This window comes from Scleropages formosus, chromosome 25, assembly GCF_900964775.1.
Source record: "Scleropages formosus chromosome 25, fSclFor1.1, whole genome shotgun sequence".
Taxonomy (NCBI): Eukaryota; Metazoa; Chordata; class Actinopteri; order Osteoglossiformes; family Osteoglossidae; genus Scleropages; species Scleropages formosus.
Window position 1 is genome coordinate 11,093,830 of NC_041830.1, and position 20,429 is coordinate 11,114,258.

Here is a 20,429-nt window from a genome sequence, read left to right on the forward strand (position 1 = left end):
CTGGTCATTTATGGACCTCAGGTGATGACATCATAAGAGGAGGGAGAGAGGACCCAAGACCTTCAGCCTTCACTGGTGGTGACGTTTTTTTTTGTTTCAAGGAAGGCTGAAGGGAGTGGCTCTGTGATGCTGTCCCGAACTGATGTTGAGAATGTTCTGGCAAAGACGTCTCCACCAAGTGGTAAAGGGGCTGATGCTGAGTATGTCACCTCTCTTCTCACCTCGGTGACATCATCTCCACCGAATCAGTTCTCTTTTCCCTTAATGCTGCTGTCTCTAACCGGTTTGCACTTTTCTCCCCTTGGCAGTTCCATGTCATATCTTCCAGGACACATCCCTGGGTATTTTACTAAGGCCATTTTTTATCCATGCTTTGAATACAGGGACTATATTCAAAGCGTCGCCCAGGGTCTGAAGCGAATCCAATCGCAGAGTTCCTTAAAGTCCATGACACCACTGTTTGGTAATCCTGCTTGCATTTACAGTGAGATTTCTTTTCAAGATTTTGAAAATTGAAATGTTTTCGGCGTATGTTTTTATTTATCTCTTCAAAGAGTATAGAGAAGGTTCTCAGTTTGGAGTTATCAGAATACATGAAGGTATACTGTATAGTCTGACATTTAAAAGGTTGCACCTCCCTATAAGGAACTCTTATCACTCTATTGTGTATAAACAGATGAGAGGCCTGTAGAACCCCATATCCCCATATTGAACACTCTTTAAACTGACAGCTGGATCCCCTGGAACCCCATACTGCGCTCGGTTTGATTGAGAGTCCTACTAGAACCCCAACTTTCTCAAAGTGTGCTTGGTTTGGCCAAGAGCCTGTCTGAAATCCCTGTATGCACAACTGTGTTCAGTTTGATGAACAACCCCTCTCCAAGTCCCTGGATCCCAAAGAGATACTGCTTTCACCAACAGTCCAATGAAACCCCTTGTATCCTAACGTTGGCATAGTTTGATCAACACTCTCACTTTTATTCCTTGTATTCCAAAGAGTACTCCCTTCGGTTGAGAACTCCAATGGAACCCCTTTATCCCAAAGAATGCTTGGTTTCATCAACAGCCACTCTGGAACCCCAGGTATCCCAAAGAGCTCTCAGGATGATCGACAGCTCCACTGGAACCCCCTGTATTCCACAAAAAGGTTTATTTGATCAAGAGCCTCACTGGAACTGTGGGATATCCCAAAGGGTTCTCTGTTTGACTGGCAGCCCCACTGCAACTCCCTGTGTCCCACAGAACTTGGTATGACTGACAGTTCCACTGGACCCCCCCATCATCAATAGCACTTTGCTCTGTTTGATCGACAGTTTTTTGTAACTCCCTATATCCCATAAAAAGCTTCATTTTATCGACACTCTCACTGGAACTCTCTGCATCCCAAGGAGTTCTCAGTTTGACTGACAGCCCATCTGCAACTCGGAGTGTCCCAAACAGTGCTCTGTTTGATCGACAACTCCATTTGAACCTCCTATATCCTGTAGAGCTAACAGCCAATCTGGAATACCCAACTGAATGCCCAGTTCTGGTTAGATTCTGCAGTGGTTTTATTCTCCTAAGGACAATTAACTTGAAGACTGAGTTGCAAAGCTTAGAGCAGCAAAACACCAATTAAATCAACTATTTCTTACAAACATCTTCTGTCTTGTCTTGAACCCTATCCCTGCTGCTGGGCACAAGCCCAGAAGGGTATGGGCTGCATGGCTGAGGACTGTGGCAGCAAACCAGACCACCCCAAAGAAATTTACAGGAATACAGAACATGCACACTGCACACAGACTGAGCCAGATTTGAATCTACGTCCGAACAGCCCAGGAACTACGAGACAGCAGTGTCACCTGCTGCACCACCTTGCCAGTCCACAATTATAATTTTTAACTTTTTCTTATTTTAATTTTCTTAATTAGAGTTTCCTCAACCTCGTCTACATTATCCACTCTCAGTTCCAGAGGTGATTCTGTTTAGGTGTTTGTGTCGATATCTGTCTTTTATACAACAAACTGAGGTTGTTGGTTTAAGGAAAACTGGAAACCCTCTGGAGAGATTATTGCTGACAGTAACAGCAGTAAATGTGATCTGTTTGTGAAGGATGAAAAACACATTTACTGAACACATTATTGGCAAGGCAGAAACTGAAATTGTAAAGAGACAAGCAATTTATAACCACTGGTCCACTCTGTTTCAGTATAATAATGATTTATTGGCACTGGCCAAGAAAAATACATGTAGCATTACAGGTAAAGGACAACATATAAAAAATTAAATAAAAGATTTATAGAAATCACATTGAGGAAGCAAATAATATATATTTGTAAAAATACAAGACATGAAATTAGGTGAAAATATAAATAAAATAAATTAAACAGAAATCAGATAAAACTAAAAAAGCCAAACCCAAGAGACCACTAAGGCACCAGTAATGGGTTTACTACAGAGGGGCACTAATGTAAAATTTGTGGTTTTAACAGAATTTGTAAAATTTCACTAAACTTGCAGCTAGAATCTCCATTAGCCGGTGCAAGGACATGCAAAGGGGTGCGATGAGCCGTCTGCTACGGCTCTTAGTCCAAATTCTTACAGCAGCCTTTTTTCCCAGTAACCGATGATGAGAGAGATCATAGCTGTTGACACATATGTTGAAAATCACAATCATGCAAATAAATTGGCTCCTCATGTTATGATTGCATTTTTTTAATGTGTTATGTAAAATTTCTGTGTGTTACAGAGTGAGTGACATGCATTTCTGCGCTTTGGTTGGCAGTAAACCGCACAAATACAAAATAGGAGCATAGGGGTCGCCTCAATTCGACTCACTTCCACAGAGTTTACAGCTTCTCTCTGGTATTCCTGAGCATCCATGAGCAAAGACAAGTTGAGGAACATTGCACATGTTTATAGAATTAACCTTTTCATTGTGTAGATTATAAAGAGATTTGAAAGCGACCAGAACCTGACAAAATACGCTTCTGGGATGATGTCTTACAACAATTTCTGTTATTTATTGTTACTGTGTCTAAGATTTTTTCAGAACCAAGCCAGTGAACAAATCGAGGGAGGTCTGTATTACTAAGCTTTTATTTATTGATAAGTGGTAAAGGTGACTTTGTATTTACAAACAAGTGAGTTAAGAATAGGCTTCCAATCTCGAATGCGTTTATAAGCTGAGGAAGCACTGTAGCAGGAAGAGGTGTGGTATTGTAAGCAGCACATTATTTGTTAGCGCTGGTAACTTTGTACTGTATTCAAATGATTTGATATCATTGGTTTTCCTGAGTTGGGGGTGATTTGGATGGCGCTGCGCATGTTGAAGGTCACCTAGGTGATGGTCACCTGGTGTTGGGGAAGCATGTCTGCCAACACCCACAGGTTACGTTTGGGTCGGAGCAGAGAGCCTTTGTGGCTCAGTGCCTGCCTTTCCTGTCCCTGTGGCTGTCTGCTTTGGGTCATGGAGGAAGGGTCTGGGGAGAACATTGGCAGTCAGTCACACTAGGTGGTCTGTAGATCGTGCCATGGGTGGTGCCATAGGCATGGGTGTGGCCACAGCCTGTTCTATGGGTGGTGCCATGGGGGGCATTGTTGTTGGTAGTGTATGTGGTGACCTAGGTGGTGTTGGGGGTGTGGCCATGGATGGTGTTGTGGATGTTGTGGTGGGTGTTTCTGGTGCAGGGCTGTCCCCTGATAGACCCTTTGTCACATGGAGATCCTGAGTGCCACTGGCGTCATTCAGATCCTGATGCTTTCCAAATGTGGTTCCCACCATAGGAGCCTCGACCACCAGGATGTTCTCACTCCTCGTGTCCCAGGGGACGGGCCTCAAGAGGATGGAGGCCAGGGTTACCTGTCGGGACTGCTGCCACTGGAAGTGTTTGCGTGGGGACCCAGCAGACTTCCTGAAAAAATCCAGCATGTCAGAACAGTTTGAATAACGCAATTAATACATACGTTTTTAGTTTATTTCTATAGAGACTCAAAGGGCCCAGGTTCAAATCCCACCTGGTGCTGTTCAGGAACGGAGAAAATCCGGCCCATGTGGAGTTGCGCAGCCTCCTCTGCCTGAAGTGTCGTTTTCTTGAAAAGAACCACCCAATGAGAACAAGTATTGCCAGGAACACGGCTGTGCAGGAGATCGGGACCACCACTTTGTTCCATCTCTTCCCGTGGATGTTTTCCTCAATGTTTGTTATGTCTCTTTGTTGCGGTGTTATTTTGACCGTTGATCTCAGCACCCCTGGGGAGATCTTCCTCAGTGTGGCTGCTCTTGATGTTGGGAGCGTCTTGTCCGAAATGGTGATAATAGTGGTTTGGATAGTTTGGCTGATGTTAGTTGGATGGTAGGTGTTCCATGTTTCTGTGGTGGGGAATGGAGTTGTCCAGGTCAGAGAGACTTTTCTGGTTGAACCTGGGGAAGAGGCAGCACTACTGCTAAGTGTACGTTTAGGACTAGGAGCAGGGAGGCTCGTGGATCCTTGGCTCTGTGGGCTGGTTGGAGAACGGTAGCCCAGTGTCCAGGGCCAAGAGGGAGAAGAAGGCTGAGTGGTCACCTGGGTGTTGAGGAGCAGGGCTGGTGTTGTGTTTTCCAATTTAGAGACAGTCAAGCCTCTTGTATGTTTCTCAGTCATGAAGCTGATCAAGAGTGGGACTCTATTGGTCTGGCTAGGCAAGGTGGAGGTCACCTGGGCTGAGCCTTTTCTCTCTGTTTTGGCTGAGGGGACCCAGGTTGTCTTCTCTATGATTTGTGTGGAGTGACCCAAGTGATTGTCCTCCATGGTGATGCTGGGAGATGTGGAATATCTCTTGTACACGTGTGTGGTCTGTCGATAAGTGGTGAGGTCATCTTGCGGCGCTGCACTTGGGATGACTGGCGATGTTACACTTTGCTTGACCTCGGGCAAAGAGCTGAATGTCTCGGCCTGTGTGGTGTTCTGGTCCATTGTCACGGTGATGTGCTTTGTTTCTTCTTGAGATGTTGGAGGAGTGGTAAACTGAGACCCCAGCTGCGTGCTAGCAGTTACAGTGAGTGTCACCAGTTCCATGGAAGTGCTCTGGACTCCCCCATAAGGCAGGGTACTGGGGGATGCTGAGTCATCACTGGTGCCAGTTTGCTCCAAGTTTGGGTCTACTCTGACAGGAGCATCTTTTGATGCTGCACTTGCACTGTTGGGAATCTCTGACAAATTGCCTGAAACCGGATTTCTGCTGATGCTGATTTCTTCTGAAGCTGAAGTGTGGGCAAGGACAGTAGATAGCTCTGATTCATTCCTAGGCCTGTAGGTTACAGTGTAGCTCTCGGACAGATGGTCTTGACACCACAACATCAGCATCCAGAGAACCAGAGCCCAACGACAGTACATCGCTGTGCATCAGCGGACTTTGTCTCTCCTTGCAAGCAGGGGGTCTCGTACTTCCTGTGGTGGGTCAAGATGAAGCAAATTGAAAAATGACACCTGCGGGTTAAACGTTCCATCCAACGGGTGTCGTTTCTCAGCCGCCTCGTGTGGTTTCCACTGAGTCACAGGAACCTGTGTGTGTGTGAGATCTTTTCAGAGCCTCATCGCATGACTGCCTGAACACTGCGATCTGACTGAACCCCAAACGGCCAATCTAACTTTTCTGCACTGAGTCCCCACCCCTTCCCTATCTATATACCCTTGTAAGGCCCATTTTACTCCCATTTCACCTGTACTCTATTCATCAATGTATTTAAGCATGCGTGTGAATAACTATGCATATCCACACTTGACTGTGTAGCTGTTTTACTGTTTATTCCGTCTGTATTTATCCCTTTAAGCTGGGTTGGGGCAACAGATGGCACAGTGGTTAGGGTTGGCCACCCTACATTCAACGGACCCAGGTTTGAATCCCTCATATTACCTTTGAGGTACTGACCCTGAACTGCAACAGTAAGAATTATCCTGCTGTATGAATGCATAAATATAGTACCTGTAAGTATATTCATGCACAAAGTTCAAATTTTTATTGTCATTCCTCTACAGAGTTTGTATACAGTGGAATGAAATGTAATTTTTCCAGGACCATGGTGCACCACAGCACAGTATGCAAGACTACACAAAGTGCAAATACACACCAGTGTGAGATGAGTACAGGACAATACACACACACACACACACACATTGTCTGAAACCGCTTGTCCCAAGCGGGGTCGCGGCGAACCGGAGCCTAACCTGATAACACAAGGCGTAAGGCTGGAGGGGGAGGGACACACTCAGGATGGGATGCCAGTCCGTCTCAAGGCACCCCAAGCGGGACTCGAATCCCAGACCCACCAGAGAGCAGGCACAGGCCAAACCCGCTGCGCCACCGCACTCCCTCAATAAATATACAGAACAGGACAATAGATACATTGAATACGACATGGACTTTAAGCTGTAAACCGTTTTGCAGCGTTTATAAACTGTGTAACCTATTAACCATTATAAGTTACATGACAAATCACTTTAGAAAAAAGCATTACATTAATGTTAATTTAAACTCTGGGTTGATACATGTTTTAATCGTGGGTTCATTTATATAAGTTTAGATCAGTTGATCCTCTGGTAAATGGACTAATGCCTGAAGAGAATAAAGGTCCCCAGTCGCACCAGCAACCGCTCCTGTCTGCATTACTGATGTATACGTACCAACAGGTTTTCGGCATTCGTGTTAAAGATGGAAATGCTGGAATGTGAACGACCTACCTTATGTGGTCTGACAGGTGGCACAGTGAAGGTGCGGGAACCTCCAGGCTGATGGGCTTCTGCTCTCTCAGGGCGCTGGTCTCGCTCTACAGACCTGCAGGCTGATTCTGATGAAGGAAGTCAGAGGTGCGAAAGGCTTGAGTGTGGGACCCCGTGTGACATATGCTGCAGCAAACATTCCAAGCTTCAGCACAGCTGTGTATGCATGTGTGTTTGTGTGGCCGAGCGCCCCTCTGCACATCACTAACTGATGTGTCCGGGATGTATCGAGCATTGCTCATACCTCTGTTTTAACCCAGATTTTAGTAGGGCTCGTGAAAAGTGGCAGCGGTCTTATTGTAAAGTGGAAGTAGTTGAATGACTTGGTGATTTCCTGCTGTCGGTGTGTGCTGTGTGGGGGCTCCACTGGTGATGTTCTTTTTTTTTCCTTTATAGTTTGTTACATTTGACTCATCTCAACAACATTTTGTTTTGTTCTGTGTCTTATTATGCACAGTGCTGTGCACTTATAGTTGCAGTCATTACAGCTAAAGGTGTTGCAGCTGTAAAGCAGCAACTTAAGTATTTGCTTACTTATTTGCATTTTCACACCTTTCATTGCACAGTTCATCATCTTCCACACCAGGGAAGTGACGCAGAAATAAATCTGGTGCCATTTTAGTGTCATGTTACAGTAGGTCGTTTAAGCATCTGTTCGCTGCGATGTTCTTGCTCTTGTTTAATACACTGGATTCCCAATATTACTAACAGTCAAATTACACTTTGTACACTTCAAAGAGAACAACATCTGGTTTCCCTTTTTTTATTTGTAATTGCAATGTCTCTTTGAGTCTATTTTCTAAAAAAAAAAATCTCTAGAAAAGAAAAGACATTGCTCTACAAGCCAGATGTTCATAGCATGTGACAGATGTTCATAACTGTCAGAAATCAGTAACAAGAAGAAGAAAACTGCTTATGTTTATGGAATGAACTGGTCAACAATCAGCACTAAATAGAAGTTTGTGAAAACCAGTTATTTTAAATAACTTTTATTTTTAACATACAGGTATCATATAGGTATAATATTTTATATTTATGTAATAGCACATAAAATTATTACAGAACATCCAAAATACAGTGACATCTGTATTATTAAAGTTTTACTGATTCTGACTTAGTGGTACAAGTGACTCTGGAGTGAGGAACAAAGTCAATATCAACATACTTTTGTGTATTAGTAACAATGAGATGTTGCTTTTTTTAGCGGAAATCATGTCTGTATTATTAACCTTTTATTAAGTGGGTTGTGTGAGGGGGGCGCGGTGGCACAGCGGGTTTGGCCGGGTTCTGCTTTCCAGTGGGTCTGGGGTTTGAGTCCTGCTTGGGGTGCCTTGTGACAGAGTAGCATCCTGTCCTGGGTGTGTCCCCTCCCCCTCCAGCCTTGTGCCCTGTGTTGCTGGGTTAGGCTGTGGCTCCCCGTGACCCTGTATGGGACAAGTGGTTCAGACGGTGTGTGTGTGTGTGTGTGTGTGTGTGTGTGTGAGTGTGTGTGTGTGTGTGTGTGTGTGTAATTGTGTCATAGTAGTAAAAGTGACTTTGCACTGACAAACAAACTGAGCTGTGAACAGATTTCCCATCCCAGTTGTGTTTGTAAGATGAGAAATCAGTGCAGTTAACTTTCCATGAATTTTAAAGGCATGAAAGTGGCACTTTTTAGTATTCAGACTTCTGGACTTAAGAGAACTGGACAAAACTTCTTCATTCATGGTACTTCATCATGACATCCACAGTATATCAGCACCAGCTAGACCTGCAGTAACTATAAATCCCTAAAAACTATTGGGTGATGCATTTATTTCATTTTTGTGCAACATCTGTTCCACTGGCATTTTTTTTCCGCTCTGCACTGTGTTTGAATTATGAAATAATATTTTTTCAAAAAGTCAGCAATGATGAGGTGGCAGTAATGCAATAAAACCACTATTTTCACAGTGCAGGTGTGTGCAAAAGAGCAATGTTTCCATTAATGTCATTATTTGTTGTACACATAATATGTAATATGTAATTTGTCATTATAAACATCCTCACAGTGTGGGGAAGTCTGTGGCTGCTCCTCAAGGTCGCGTTTTTACAGCAGGACGTGGTCCAGGTGGAGATGTAAGGACGTCGTGGAGAAGAAGGGTGGTGTGGTGCACAGCGGTGGGATCCAACCCTCTGAACTCTGTGAATCCCGTGAGGCTGAAGTGCTGCATCGCCCTCACCAAAACCACACATCTGCCCCTGGTTCTGCAGAACGTGTGTGTGACTGAGTAGGAGTGTGTGAGATCTGTTTTGAACCACTTAGCATTTCCAGAAAATAGAGTCACAATTGCCACAGAAAAATCGCAACAAGTAAAATAATAGATTTAATTCAGACAGTGGCTGCTTACGAATTTGAGATGTTTTTTTTACACGAAGATAAAACCAGGCCTAGTTATTGTCTTTTATTGATTTCATGTTGGTCCATTTGGAGAACATTGGCAGCTGTTTCTGCATCACACACTGGAAGCACCGCACTAGGCCATTGTGAACTGTGCCAGCAGGTGGCATGGTGGTTAAAGTCACCGCCTTCAAGTGACCCACGTCCGAATCCCTGCTCCCACTGTAGCGCCCTTGATCGAGGCACTTGCTCTGAATTGATACAGTAGAAATTACACAGCTGTATAAATGGGTAAATCAGGGTAAGCAGCTTGTACTGTAAGTTGTAGGGAGGAAAATGTCAGAGAAAAGAATAAACTGTACTGTAAATTGAAGGACTCTGTACTTTTGACTGTAGGCCATAAGGTGGCGCCCAGTAGTTTTGGTGAAGGAAGCACAGAAGGTGCATGGTTTCAGTTTTGATGTTATCATTCTTCTTCTTCTTCTTCTTCTTCTTCTTATTATTATTATTATTATTATTATTATTATTATTATAATGTTTATTTGTCTTTTGTCCAAGGCGACTTACAGAGTTTGTACACTGAGCTCTGAGGTTTCCGTCGCTCTATCAGAATTTAAGCGTCTTTCTGCCGTGATTCTGCTTATCTGACGTTTGAAGAGACTGTTCGGAGGGAAACGGAGACGGTGAATTCCGGAACCCCGCGCCACCCGGGCCTTGATCTCTGTGAATGAGAAGCAGATTGCAAACTTCGCCGTGTGGTAAAGCGTGTGAGTGAAGCGATTATTTTTAGTGCAGATACAGCGGGGTTCTGAAAAGGGAAGTTCACTTTTATCTTCCCCAGCTGTATCTGCACCCCCGCCCCCACGTTGTGACAAATGCCCGACAGCGAGCCACACAACATGTTACACCAGACCATTCGCACTTTATTGCAAATTAAATAGAAATGCCAAGTGAGAAATGAGTCAGTCTGAGTCCAAATCTTTCCAGGAATCAACAGCTTGGTTACTTTTTTGAAGCATTAGCTTTGCAACTGACCCCAACGTGCAACTAGCTTATTGTCAGTGTCCTTGGCAACCTACTTCACTGGTGGGGGTCATGCTGTCAAGGCTCCTCCTGCAGCATCTGCGGACTCGGCGGCTGCCGGATCTACGCTGGGGGTGGGATCGGGGGCCGGGTCAGCGGGGGGCGGGCCACTCTCAGGCTCCGGGGTGCTGCTCGTCGGGGGAGGACTCTGCTGAGGCTCCTCTTTCGTGTCGCCATCCTTGTCCACCTTGTCCAATTCGACTTGGACCAGCAGCACGTCGGTGTCCGCGAGGGTCCCGTCCTCCAGCGCCATCTGGCTCCGGATGAGGTCGACGTTGGAACGGAGGGGCCGGGGAGAGGGGCGCCATTCCGTTATTTGGAACAAGTGAAAGGCCAGCACAATGGTAGTGACCAGCAGCAGCACGAAGAGCATGACGGTCACGCCTAGGGCAAGGACCACCCCAAACATCTCCTTGTTCTGCAGCACACAATGTGAAGTGGAGCTGGTGGAGCTGGTGGAGCTGGTGCAGCTGCTGGAGCTGCTGGAGCTGGTGGAGTTCATGGAGCCAGCAGTCTCCTCCTTGGTAACCGAGCCAGAGCTGGTGGGATACGTTATGGCCACAGTGGTCTGTACAGGCCAACTCACTGAGCTGTGACTGATGCCATGAGTGGAATTGCCATTTCCACCAGTATCACTGTTAACTGTTTGGGTGGTGCTGAAGCTACTTCCTGCCACTCCAACGACAAGGACCAGGTACAGTAGGTGGCGGAGCTGAGAGCGGTCCATGGTGCAGGCCTGCGGGTGGAGAGAGGAACAGAGAGGAAGCCCCATTGTCACTGCTGAGTTACCTCTTGTGTGCTGGTTGGCCAACTTATCCTCACAGTTGTACACTATTCCATTAACCACGATTAACCCATTTGCAGAGCATTTTAGGGTCATTTTTGCTCTGTTAATTCAGTACCTTGATTAAGTGTACTACAGCAAGGGGTGGGATTTGAACCCGGGTAACCTATTGCCACTTTTAGGGTTAGGAAGAATGAGTCTGGATGGTGATGATATTATTATTATTATTATTATTATTATTATTATTATTATTATTATGGGGGCAGGGTGGCTCAGCAGGTTTGACCGGGTCCTGCTCTCCGGTGGGTCTGGGGTTCGAGTCCTGCTTGGAGTGCCTGGTGACAGACTGGCACCCCACCCTGGGTGTGTCCCCTCCCCCTCCAGCCTTACGCCCTGTGCTGCCCGGTTAGGCTCCGGCTCCTTGCGACCCCACATGGAACAAGCAGTTTCAGATGATGTGTGTGTATTATTATTATTATAGCACAGATTTAGTTCCAGCTTTTCACAAGACTTACAATTAGAGGTTTCAACAAAAAGATTCTTAAAATGATTTACCTATTTGTACGGTAGGGAACTTTTTACTGTATCAATTTACAGTAATTACCTTAGTAAAGCGTACTATAGCAAGAATTCGAACCTGGAACTTCTGATTGCAAGATGACAGATCTCATCACTTCACCCCCTTTCGAGCTTAACAATCAGGATGGTTGGACTACACAACATATTTTCACATGACACACCAAGCATGCACACACACAAAACTTACATTTCTACATATAACATATATATATATATATATATATATATATATATATATATATATAACACACACACCCACATATATAGTATATAACTTTATATACACACACACACCCACATATATAGTATATAACTTTATATATTTGACCCTTTTCTCTGAAGTGACTTAGAATTTTAGCTTCGGACAAAAAGTGAAAGACAGCTCTTCTGTGCAGTTTTGTAACTTTTACTCTATCAATTCAGGGTAAATATCTCGATGTAGGGTATTAAAGTAGGAGGTGGGATTTAAACTGAATTGCAAGGTAATGGCTCTAAACGCTATGCTACCTGCTTATAAAAATCAACTTTCCAAAGCCTTACAAATTTTTGTACTTGAGGACGGGATCATCTGAAGGGGATCCCTTTCTGAGACAGAGAGTGTGTAACTACACCACCAACGACAACGCTTAAAGGGTTTGCATCAGTGCCAATATAAAGGACTATCTGAGGATTAGGCTTGTCTTCTGACTTGTACGAGGAAAGTTCTGTATTAATGAAAGAAAAGTAAAATTCAGGATCGCTCCCAAGAATTAAAAATCGGGAACGCTCCCTAGCAAAAAAAAAAAATTAGCATTGCTCCCAGGAATAAAAATCAAGATCCCTCCTTTTGGTAAAAATTAGAATTATCCCAAGAATAAAAATCAGCATTACTTCCTACAGTAAAATATAGGACCCCTCCCAAGAATAAAAGTTAGAATCATGCCCAACGACAGAAGTCATGATTGATCTGTGTCATGGATCTTACCTGTTAAGCTAAGTGTGGAACCGGCAGGTCACAGGTCTGGGAGTCTGCAGTGTGTGGAGAGTGGTGTCTGTGTGTGACAGACAGGCTGGAGTGTGTGACAGAATGACTGAAATGCTGGTTGAAGTCACTACACTCACCAGCGACACGCTTCCTGTTCCCCTGTCACTTCTGCTTTGACGTTTCGCTCGGGGATATTTTGGATGCCTGTGCAGCACAGATGTTTGCCGTTCTCTTCATTTCGGTAAGAAAGTGCCCAATCGTGCGAAACACTTGATTCCCACAGAGATGAGTGAACACGGTCAGCGGGCCACACGTTAGTGTGACAGAGCTGTAATAAAAGGTTGTTCAAGCAAAAGTGTTTCTCATGGCCACACTTCCTGCCACAGTTAAGTTTTTGTTTATTCGTAGCCCTGCTTATCGATCGAACTGCGTGTCCTCAACGCTTCACGTGGCTCGGTGATGTCCTTATGCCGCCCACATGTTCAAGATGGGCAGATTAAGGGCAACCCGCTTATCTGCTATGTGCCGCTCATGTTGAAGCACTGCTATGCAGAGTGCTTTGAGATCATGCCAGGTCTGACCCATGTGGGGCCCAACAACTCCTTCAGGGGGTTTGAGGTGTTCCCCAGATTCACTGATGAGAACATGGCAGCTTCATCAAGACCAGCAGCACAGGCGGCCAGTCAATAGGCTGAAGTGCTGGCCAGCACGGTGGGGACGCTGACGTCAGGGAACGTCAAACAAACAAGGAAATCAAGGTGAGCAGAGGACTCCCTATTCCCACGAGGGCTCACACATTTGGTGTGTGTCTCCTGCAGACATGCAAAACTTTTCATTTTAATACTTTATCAACAGACGGACTGGCGTCCCGTCCTGGGTGTGTCCCCTCCCCCTCCAGCCTTACGCCCTGTGTTACCGGGTTGGCTCCGGTTCCCCGTGACCCCATATGGGACAAGCGGTTCTGAAAATGTGTGTGTGTGTGTGTGTACTTTATCAACACTGAGATACAATAAACTCTGCAATGGACTGGAATCCCATGCAGAGTATATCTCCCCACCCGTAAGCACAGCGATTCTGGGCTAGACTCCATACCAGGAAATGTGCTTAGCAAAAATGAGGTGGGTGAGCGAGTGATGAGTGAAATTAAAACTAGTTAAAAATTAAAATAAAAATACAGACAGCTCCAAGTTTACACAAAGGTTCTTTTCTGAAATTTACTGGAAAGAATGAATGAGGTTCCACTCAAGACCATGGAGGTCAGCAAGAGCGGAAAGAGTTCAGACCGCCCCCGACACACACACACACACTACCAGGCTAGACCCTAGCTAGGTTAAGGCTGGAGCTAGGGTTAGGGTTAGAGAAGGGTAAGTGCTGGAGCACGGCTAAGGGTTTCAGCTTATTGCGGGGCCGGCGATGTGGCTTGCGCAGCAGCCAGAGTTGAGCTGGGAGCTAGGGTTCGGGTGGGACGTAGGGTTAAGGCCGGAGCCTGCCCTATGGCTGGAGATAGGGTTCAGGCTGGAGCTAGGGTTAGGGTTAGAGAAGGGTAAGTGCTGGAGCACGGCTAAGGGTTTCAGCTTATTGCGGGGCCGGCGATGTGGCTTGCGCAGCAGCCAGAGTTGAGCTGGGAGCTAGGGTTCGGGTGGGACGTAGGGTTAAGGCCGGAGCCTGCCCTATGGCTGGAGATAGGGTTCAGGCTGGAGCTAGGGTTAGGGCTCGGGCTACGGTACGTGCTGGAGCCCGGCTAAGGGTTTCAGCGTATTGCGGGGCCGGCGCTGTGGTGTGCGCAGCAGCCGGAGTCCAGCCGGCAGCTAGGGTTAGGGCTGGAGGTTGAGTTAAGGATCGAGCCTGGGCTATGGTTGGATCAAACACCTCCTACGTCTTACAAATTCTTCCACTGATCTCAGTCGATTTGTGCTCTTGTCCACTGTAGTTGAACTCATCATTTTGATATTGTCTGTGGTTTTTGGTGCTGGCAAAAAAAAAACACACACACACACACACACACACACACACACACACACACACACACACACACACACACACACACACACACACACACATTTTCAGAACCGCTTGTCCCATACGGGGTCACGGGGAACCGGAGCCTAACCCGGCAACTCAGGGCGTAAGGCCGGAGGGGGAGGGGACACACCCAGGACGGGACGCCAGTCCGTCGCAAGGCACCCCAAGCGGGACTCGAACCCCAGACCCACCGGAGAGCAGGACTGTGGTCCAACCCACTGCGCCACCGCACCCCCTGACTGGCAAAACACTTAAAATTTAATTCTGCTGTGTTAGAAGGATGCTGGGTGTCACAGTGTTTACATAACATTTATTAATTTAGCTGACACTCTTCTCCAAAACAACTTACAATGTTAAGCTACCTACATTTACGAATTTATACAGCCAGGTCATTTTACTAGAGCAATTTATGGTAAGTAATTCAACCCAAAAATAACACATGGTGTCATGGAATATATTAACCCTCTTGTGTAAGGGATGGATGTGCTTTTTTGAAGAAAGATGGAATGAGTTAACCGCATGAATGCTATCTCCAGACAGACAAAACGGTCAGATTTCATGTGCAAGTTGCTTAATCCCACTGCTGACACAAGCGGAAATCGTAGGCATTCCTCCTACAGCAGCACTGAGAGCAGCTCAAGAAGGTAATCGGGAAACTTCGGTTTCACCTCCGCTGGTCTTTCGTAGAGCTAATGTAGAACGACAGCCAGTCCCCTTTGCATGCTACCTGCTTTCTACATTAATAAGACCTTCAGTCTATTGAGATGTCTTCATCCAACAGAGCACCAAGGAGGTCTTTGTGGAGATCAGGACGCCATTTAGTGGCACTGCAAGTGGATGGACTGCTACATGGGCCTCAGCTTCTACTTCACCTTTGTGGGCCTCCTGCTGAAAGGTGGGGCGAGCAGAACTTGTGCACCACATACATCTGTACCTCTACACACTGTGTGTCTTGCATGTCTAGCCTTTCACCTCTGTCCCCTTTCAGGTTACAGAGGTACAGTCCCCAGCACAGCAGTGAGGACAATCTGCATTCTGCAGATGCTGCTGGGTCTGCCGGGAAATCACACAGCGTCGCCTACAGAGCAGGTGGATGGGAAGTCTGCCGCGTGATGCTACTCTGTGCCAGCTGCCCTTTCGACCCCGGGATTCATCACATTTCTGAGGACATGCCATTTGTATAACAAGCACAAAAACAGTGACTGCCTCCAGTGTTTGGTGTTCGAGCTCCGCTGTGGTGATGATGTCACCAGCTTGTTTCTGCTGCATATCTGTGTCTCACAGGAGGTTCACAGCTGTGGAGAACATTCCCATGGAGCTGTGCAAGCACATGTGGTGGGGGATCTTTCCTGGCTCCTTTAACCCATGCGTCTGTCACATTTCTAAAACTTTTTCACACACCATCTTCACACACAAGTCCATGAGCCTAGACCTAGGGCAGCCTTCAGAGGCCAACACCAGGAAGGTTCTAGGTACGATCTCTGCCCAGTCGGGTGTCTGGCAACATTTAACCTAGAACACTCATGCCACAGGTGCACTTAGCTGCCCGGTTGTTGGGGGGGGCTGTTCCCCCAGCTGGCAGATAGCTATGTGACTTTGTGGCCTAAAAAGGACGCCATGTGGAGCCTTAGGCAGGCATGCATTTCCAAACCATCAGAATAAAAACTTGAAGTGGCAAAAAAAGCCCCAGAGTTAGTGAAGTGGACCGTGCAGTGCACCAGGGTGGACTTCCTGTCTGTACTGCTCACACGTACATGGAGAACACGCAGTCAAACTGGCTGGTCAAAGTCAGCTTTCACTTAGTGCTGGGCTTGGGGAAGCAAATGATAACGTGAGCTGGAATTGAAATGCTTTTTGTTTTCTGGAAATGATTCATTAAGTGACTCACCTTGCTGTTAGAGCATTGACTTATTGATTGATTTGATATGTTTTGGAAGATAACAGTTGATTGATTGACTTAACATGTCGAGGAGGATGGTTAATTTGGTTGGTTGGTTGGTTGAATTCCCTCACTGAGGAAGCTGTTGATTTAATAATTGACTCACTGACTGACTAACCTCTTGAGGAAGATGTTTGATTGACTCAGTGTGCTGAAGATGATGTTGGTTCATTGTTTGATGCAACAGGCTATGAAAAATGTTATTTGACTGATTGATTTGACATACTCTCAATGACACACAGGGTTCCCACCGTGTTCTCCATCACTTGTTGACCTCACTGGCCTCCTCTCAGCATTCACCAGGTTACACACACTGTGCTTAGGGCCAATGTTTTCAGTTAATTCAATGATTCTACCAGGTAGCACTTATACACTTCCCAGTTTTTCTTTTGACTTTATGAGAAAAATTCTGACCTCTTTGAACTCCTCATCACACTACCATGACTGGCCCATTCACACTGCAATTACTAAATTAAAATGCATTGTTAATATGCATTACAGTAGTAATTAATGCTTTTGTAAAAATATTGTTCTGATTTAATTTGAACAATTTTTATTGATGTGCTGCACACTCGGAATGACAAATAATTTCCCTGTAAAACCATCATCAATACATAGGCAAGGAAAATATGCAAATATATTGATGTTTAAAAAAAACATACCTCTAAACAACCATGCGTGTGAATTGTGTGTGTTTGCGTGTGTGGACATGACGTACCTAAGGGACCTGGCCTTTGCTTCAGTGAAGGAAATCGTTACTTGCCGTGTTGGGTCTTCATTTCCTTAAACAGTGACTTCAGTGATTAAAACGGTTCTGTGGCCGACCGCAGATGGCTAAATAAAATTGCGCACTGTGCAGCTTTGCGCTGCTGTTTGCAAATGTAAGTGTTATCATGCTTGATGGCACTTTTTTATATAAATTGCATCAAGAAAGGAAGAACCAGAATATTTCCCTGTCCCTAAAACGTCCCTAAAATATCAGCATCTCCTCTACTTGGCTCATTTGTGAAATTCAGCATCTTTCTCACCAAAGCGAGTACTTCAGTTTCTTCTGATGTTAAAAAAAAGTCCCGGGGGGGAATTTATGCTCCTAGGAAGTGAGTATACAGAACAACAAGCCAAGTCCAGATATTGTTTATGTCACAAAGTTGTGCAGTATTTACCGCTCTTTATGTGTGGACCAGCAAATATGAAAAGATTGAAGTAAGCTGATGTTCAGGAAGGAAAATTGTGTGGTGCAGCTTCATAGCTTAGTTTAACTGCCTTGCCAACATACCCAAATTGCAGCAGAACTTTTATCTGGCCACTGGCCTTGATTCACAATACACACATCTTCAGAGCCGCTTGTCCCATATGGGGTCACAGGGAACCGGAGCCTACCCGGCAACACAGAGCGTAAGGCTGGAGGGGGAGGGGACACACCCAGGACGGGACGCCAGTCCGTCGCAAGGTACCCCAAGCGGGACTCGAACCCCAGACCCACCGGACAGCAGGACTGTGGTCCAACCCACTGCGCCACCGCACCCCCCCCCGATTCACAATACAAGAAAGTAAATACTACTACTTTGACTTTGAGTGATGAGTGCTTCGTTATTTTGTGGATTTATCTTGAATAATTTATTGATTCCTGAAGAAAGAAAAGGATGAGGAATGATATAAAATATGGATAAGAAACTAGATGTGATTGTCCGCCAGTTAAGGATGGTGCGGTCTGCAGAAAGCACTTCTAAGGTGATCGGTTTGATCGGAAAGGACTGATGGTTCACTTAAGGAAGGAATTGTGCTCAATTTATTCACCCTTCGTGAGCATTTACAGGTACTGTCTATAGCTGTATTATGGAATGCTAATAGTCTGTATAACATTGTAACATTCAGTTATAGAATCATGACTAGTGTGACAGGTTGTTTTTATTTTTATTCAAAGCAACTTTTGAAATCTGTTTTGCCTAAATATCAATATGCTTCGTCCTTTGCTCATTTATATAAATTCCGAGAAAGTTAAGATCTTTCTGCAGTTTCATTGTAGGGTTTAAAGTTTGTTTTTATATCCTCAAGAAGTGTGATGGATTTAACCACAGAATTCTGAAGCTTATACTTCATCAACAGGCACTTTAGTAATGTCTGTGGGTCTGATCACCAACAACGATGAGACGGCCTACAGAGAGGAGGTGAGGCTCCTGGGAGAGTGGTGCCAGGACAACAACCTGTCTCTCAATGTCAGTAAAACTAAGAAGCTGGTGATTGACTTCAGGAAACAGGACACGGTCCATGCACCCATCTACATAGGAGGGGACATTGTAGAGACGGTCAACAGCTTCAGATTCCTAGGGGTCACCCTCACTGCCAAACTCACATGGGCTGAGCACACAGCATCAACCATCAAAAAGGCCCATCAACGCCTCCACTTCCTCGGGTGTCTGAAGAAAGCCCGGATGTCCACTACAGTCCTCACCACTTTCTACAGGTGTGCTGTGGAGTCCGTCCTCACAGGGCGTATTACATCCTGGGGCGGCAGCTGCTCCATACAGAACAAGAAAGCCCTACAGAGGATGGTCAAAACAGCTCAGGGAATCATAGGGACACAGCTACCAGCAGTCCAGGACACCTACACCATACGCTGCCTCAGAAAGATGATGCGTATCATGAAAGATCATAGTCACCCCGCATGGGCACTTCTCTCTTCTCTGCCATCTGCAAAGCGGCTCAGGTCTATTCGAACCCGCACCGCTAGGTACAGGAACAGCTTTTACCCCACTGCTGTAAGACTATAGAACACTAACTAACGTGCCTTCTTTAGTAACTAGAGTTGGACTGCTCCTCCCAAGCACATTGGTAAATTACACTATGACTTTAAGCATTTTTATTCTCATTCTCTCGTTCTGAGTTCTCTGGCTGTCACCTTGTATTATTGTTATCACTGTTACCATTATTTATTGCTATTGCTGTTGCAATACTCACTGTCATTGTTATTGTTTTGTTTGTGCAGTATTTCTGTTGTCTCTGTCTTTGTCCATAGTTTGTGGAGAAGCATTCAGGAAGAATTTCATGACACTTGTACATGGTGCTTGTATCTATGACAATAAACTTGAACTTGAACTGATATTACTAGTAACATAATAAAGTTTACATTTTATACTAGATACTGTCCATTTCTTTATAGGCCTGGAAATATCCTCCATTCAGTTCAATTCGATTCAAAATGTATTGACCAAAAAATTACAGAATTATATACACTGAGTAGCAAACTTTTAAATCTCTTTGGTGGCAAGAAGGATAGTATTTTGTGTAAATTATACAAGTCCAAATCCTAGCAAAATCACTGTTATATATTAACACACACTATGAATGTGAGATGATGACATGATTACTCTGTGCGTAGCAATTTTTTGTAGGTTGGACGGCATCATGGTGAATCTTTCCATAGACTCAAGCACATCAGTTAATTCAAAATATAGCTTAAACTTTATCATGTTTAAAGAGACACAGAGAGAGCTCAGCCTTCCAAAATTTTTATTTTAACACTGACAAGAGTAGCCTATAGATAGCCCAGTGAGTAAACTTCCTGGCATCATTCAGGGTTTTGTCTAATTGATACCACATGTCTGGTTTTACCAACTGATATAAAATATATTTGGCTTCACAATAAGATATATTTCATGGAAATCGGTTGAGAATTGCTCAAGACAGAAGACTTTTTAGGAGAGAGCTTACGCTTTTCTTTAAACGCGCGATTCATTTTTCCAACATGGCGGACGACGTTGCAGCGCAGGACCTTTGCGGACTGTACCCTGAACGTGGGATACACGTTTTTTTTAATTATTATTATTTTCGTTCCGCTTTTCTGAAAATTGCTGCGTTATTACACGTCTCTCCTTTTCTCACTTCTTGTTTATTTTTATTTTATTGATACGTCTCGCCCCCTCGCCTAACGCGTCTCTCACCAATTAGCCGCGATTAAAAAC

The 20,429-nt window shown here is 45.1% G+C and overlaps 1 protein-coding gene across 4 annotated transcripts; it reads right to left on the reverse strand.

The window, feature by feature from the left end:
• Positions 1-3,057: 3,057 nt before the first annotated feature.
• LOC108921350 (integrator complex subunit 6 homolog) lies at positions 3,058-12,955 on the reverse strand. 4 transcript variants are annotated; one of them, XM_018730804.2, is made up of 4 exons: positions 6,982-7,034; positions 6,699-6,805; positions 3,997-5,522; positions 3,058-3,893 (listed from the first exon to the last, which is right to left on the reverse strand). In XM_018730804.2, exons 3-4 carry the CDS (start codon positions 5,352-5,354, stop codon positions 3,485-3,487), a joined length of 1,767 nt encoding a protein of 588 aa, XP_018586320.2. In that variant the 5' UTR covers positions 5,355-5,522; positions 6,699-6,805; positions 6,982-7,034; the 3' UTR covers positions 3,058-3,484. The 4 variants fall into 4 exon arrangements, with proteins under 4 accessions (XP_018586320.2, XP_018586321.2, XP_018586323.2 ...); XM_018730805.2 differs by lacking the exons at positions 6,699-6,805; positions 6,982-7,034 and adding an exon at positions 6,186-6,224; XM_018730807.2 differs by lacking the exons at positions 3,058-3,893; positions 3,997-5,522; positions 6,982-7,034 and adding exons at positions 10,176-10,915; positions 12,507-12,955 and having other exon boundaries at positions 6,333-6,805.
• Between the last annotated feature and the right edge of the window lie 7,474 nt (positions 12,956-20,429).

Excerpts from the sequence above, each read along its gene's own strand:
- LOC108921350 (XM_018730804.2), bottom strand. The coding sequence starts at position 5,354 with ATGTACTGTCGTTGGGCTCTGGTTCTCTGGATGCTGATGTTGTGGTGT. Across the intron at positions 3,894-3,996 it reads CCGTTCCTGAACAGCACCAG|GAAGTCTGCTGGGTCCCCAC; the intron begins GTGGGATTTGAA and ends GGATTTTTTCAG.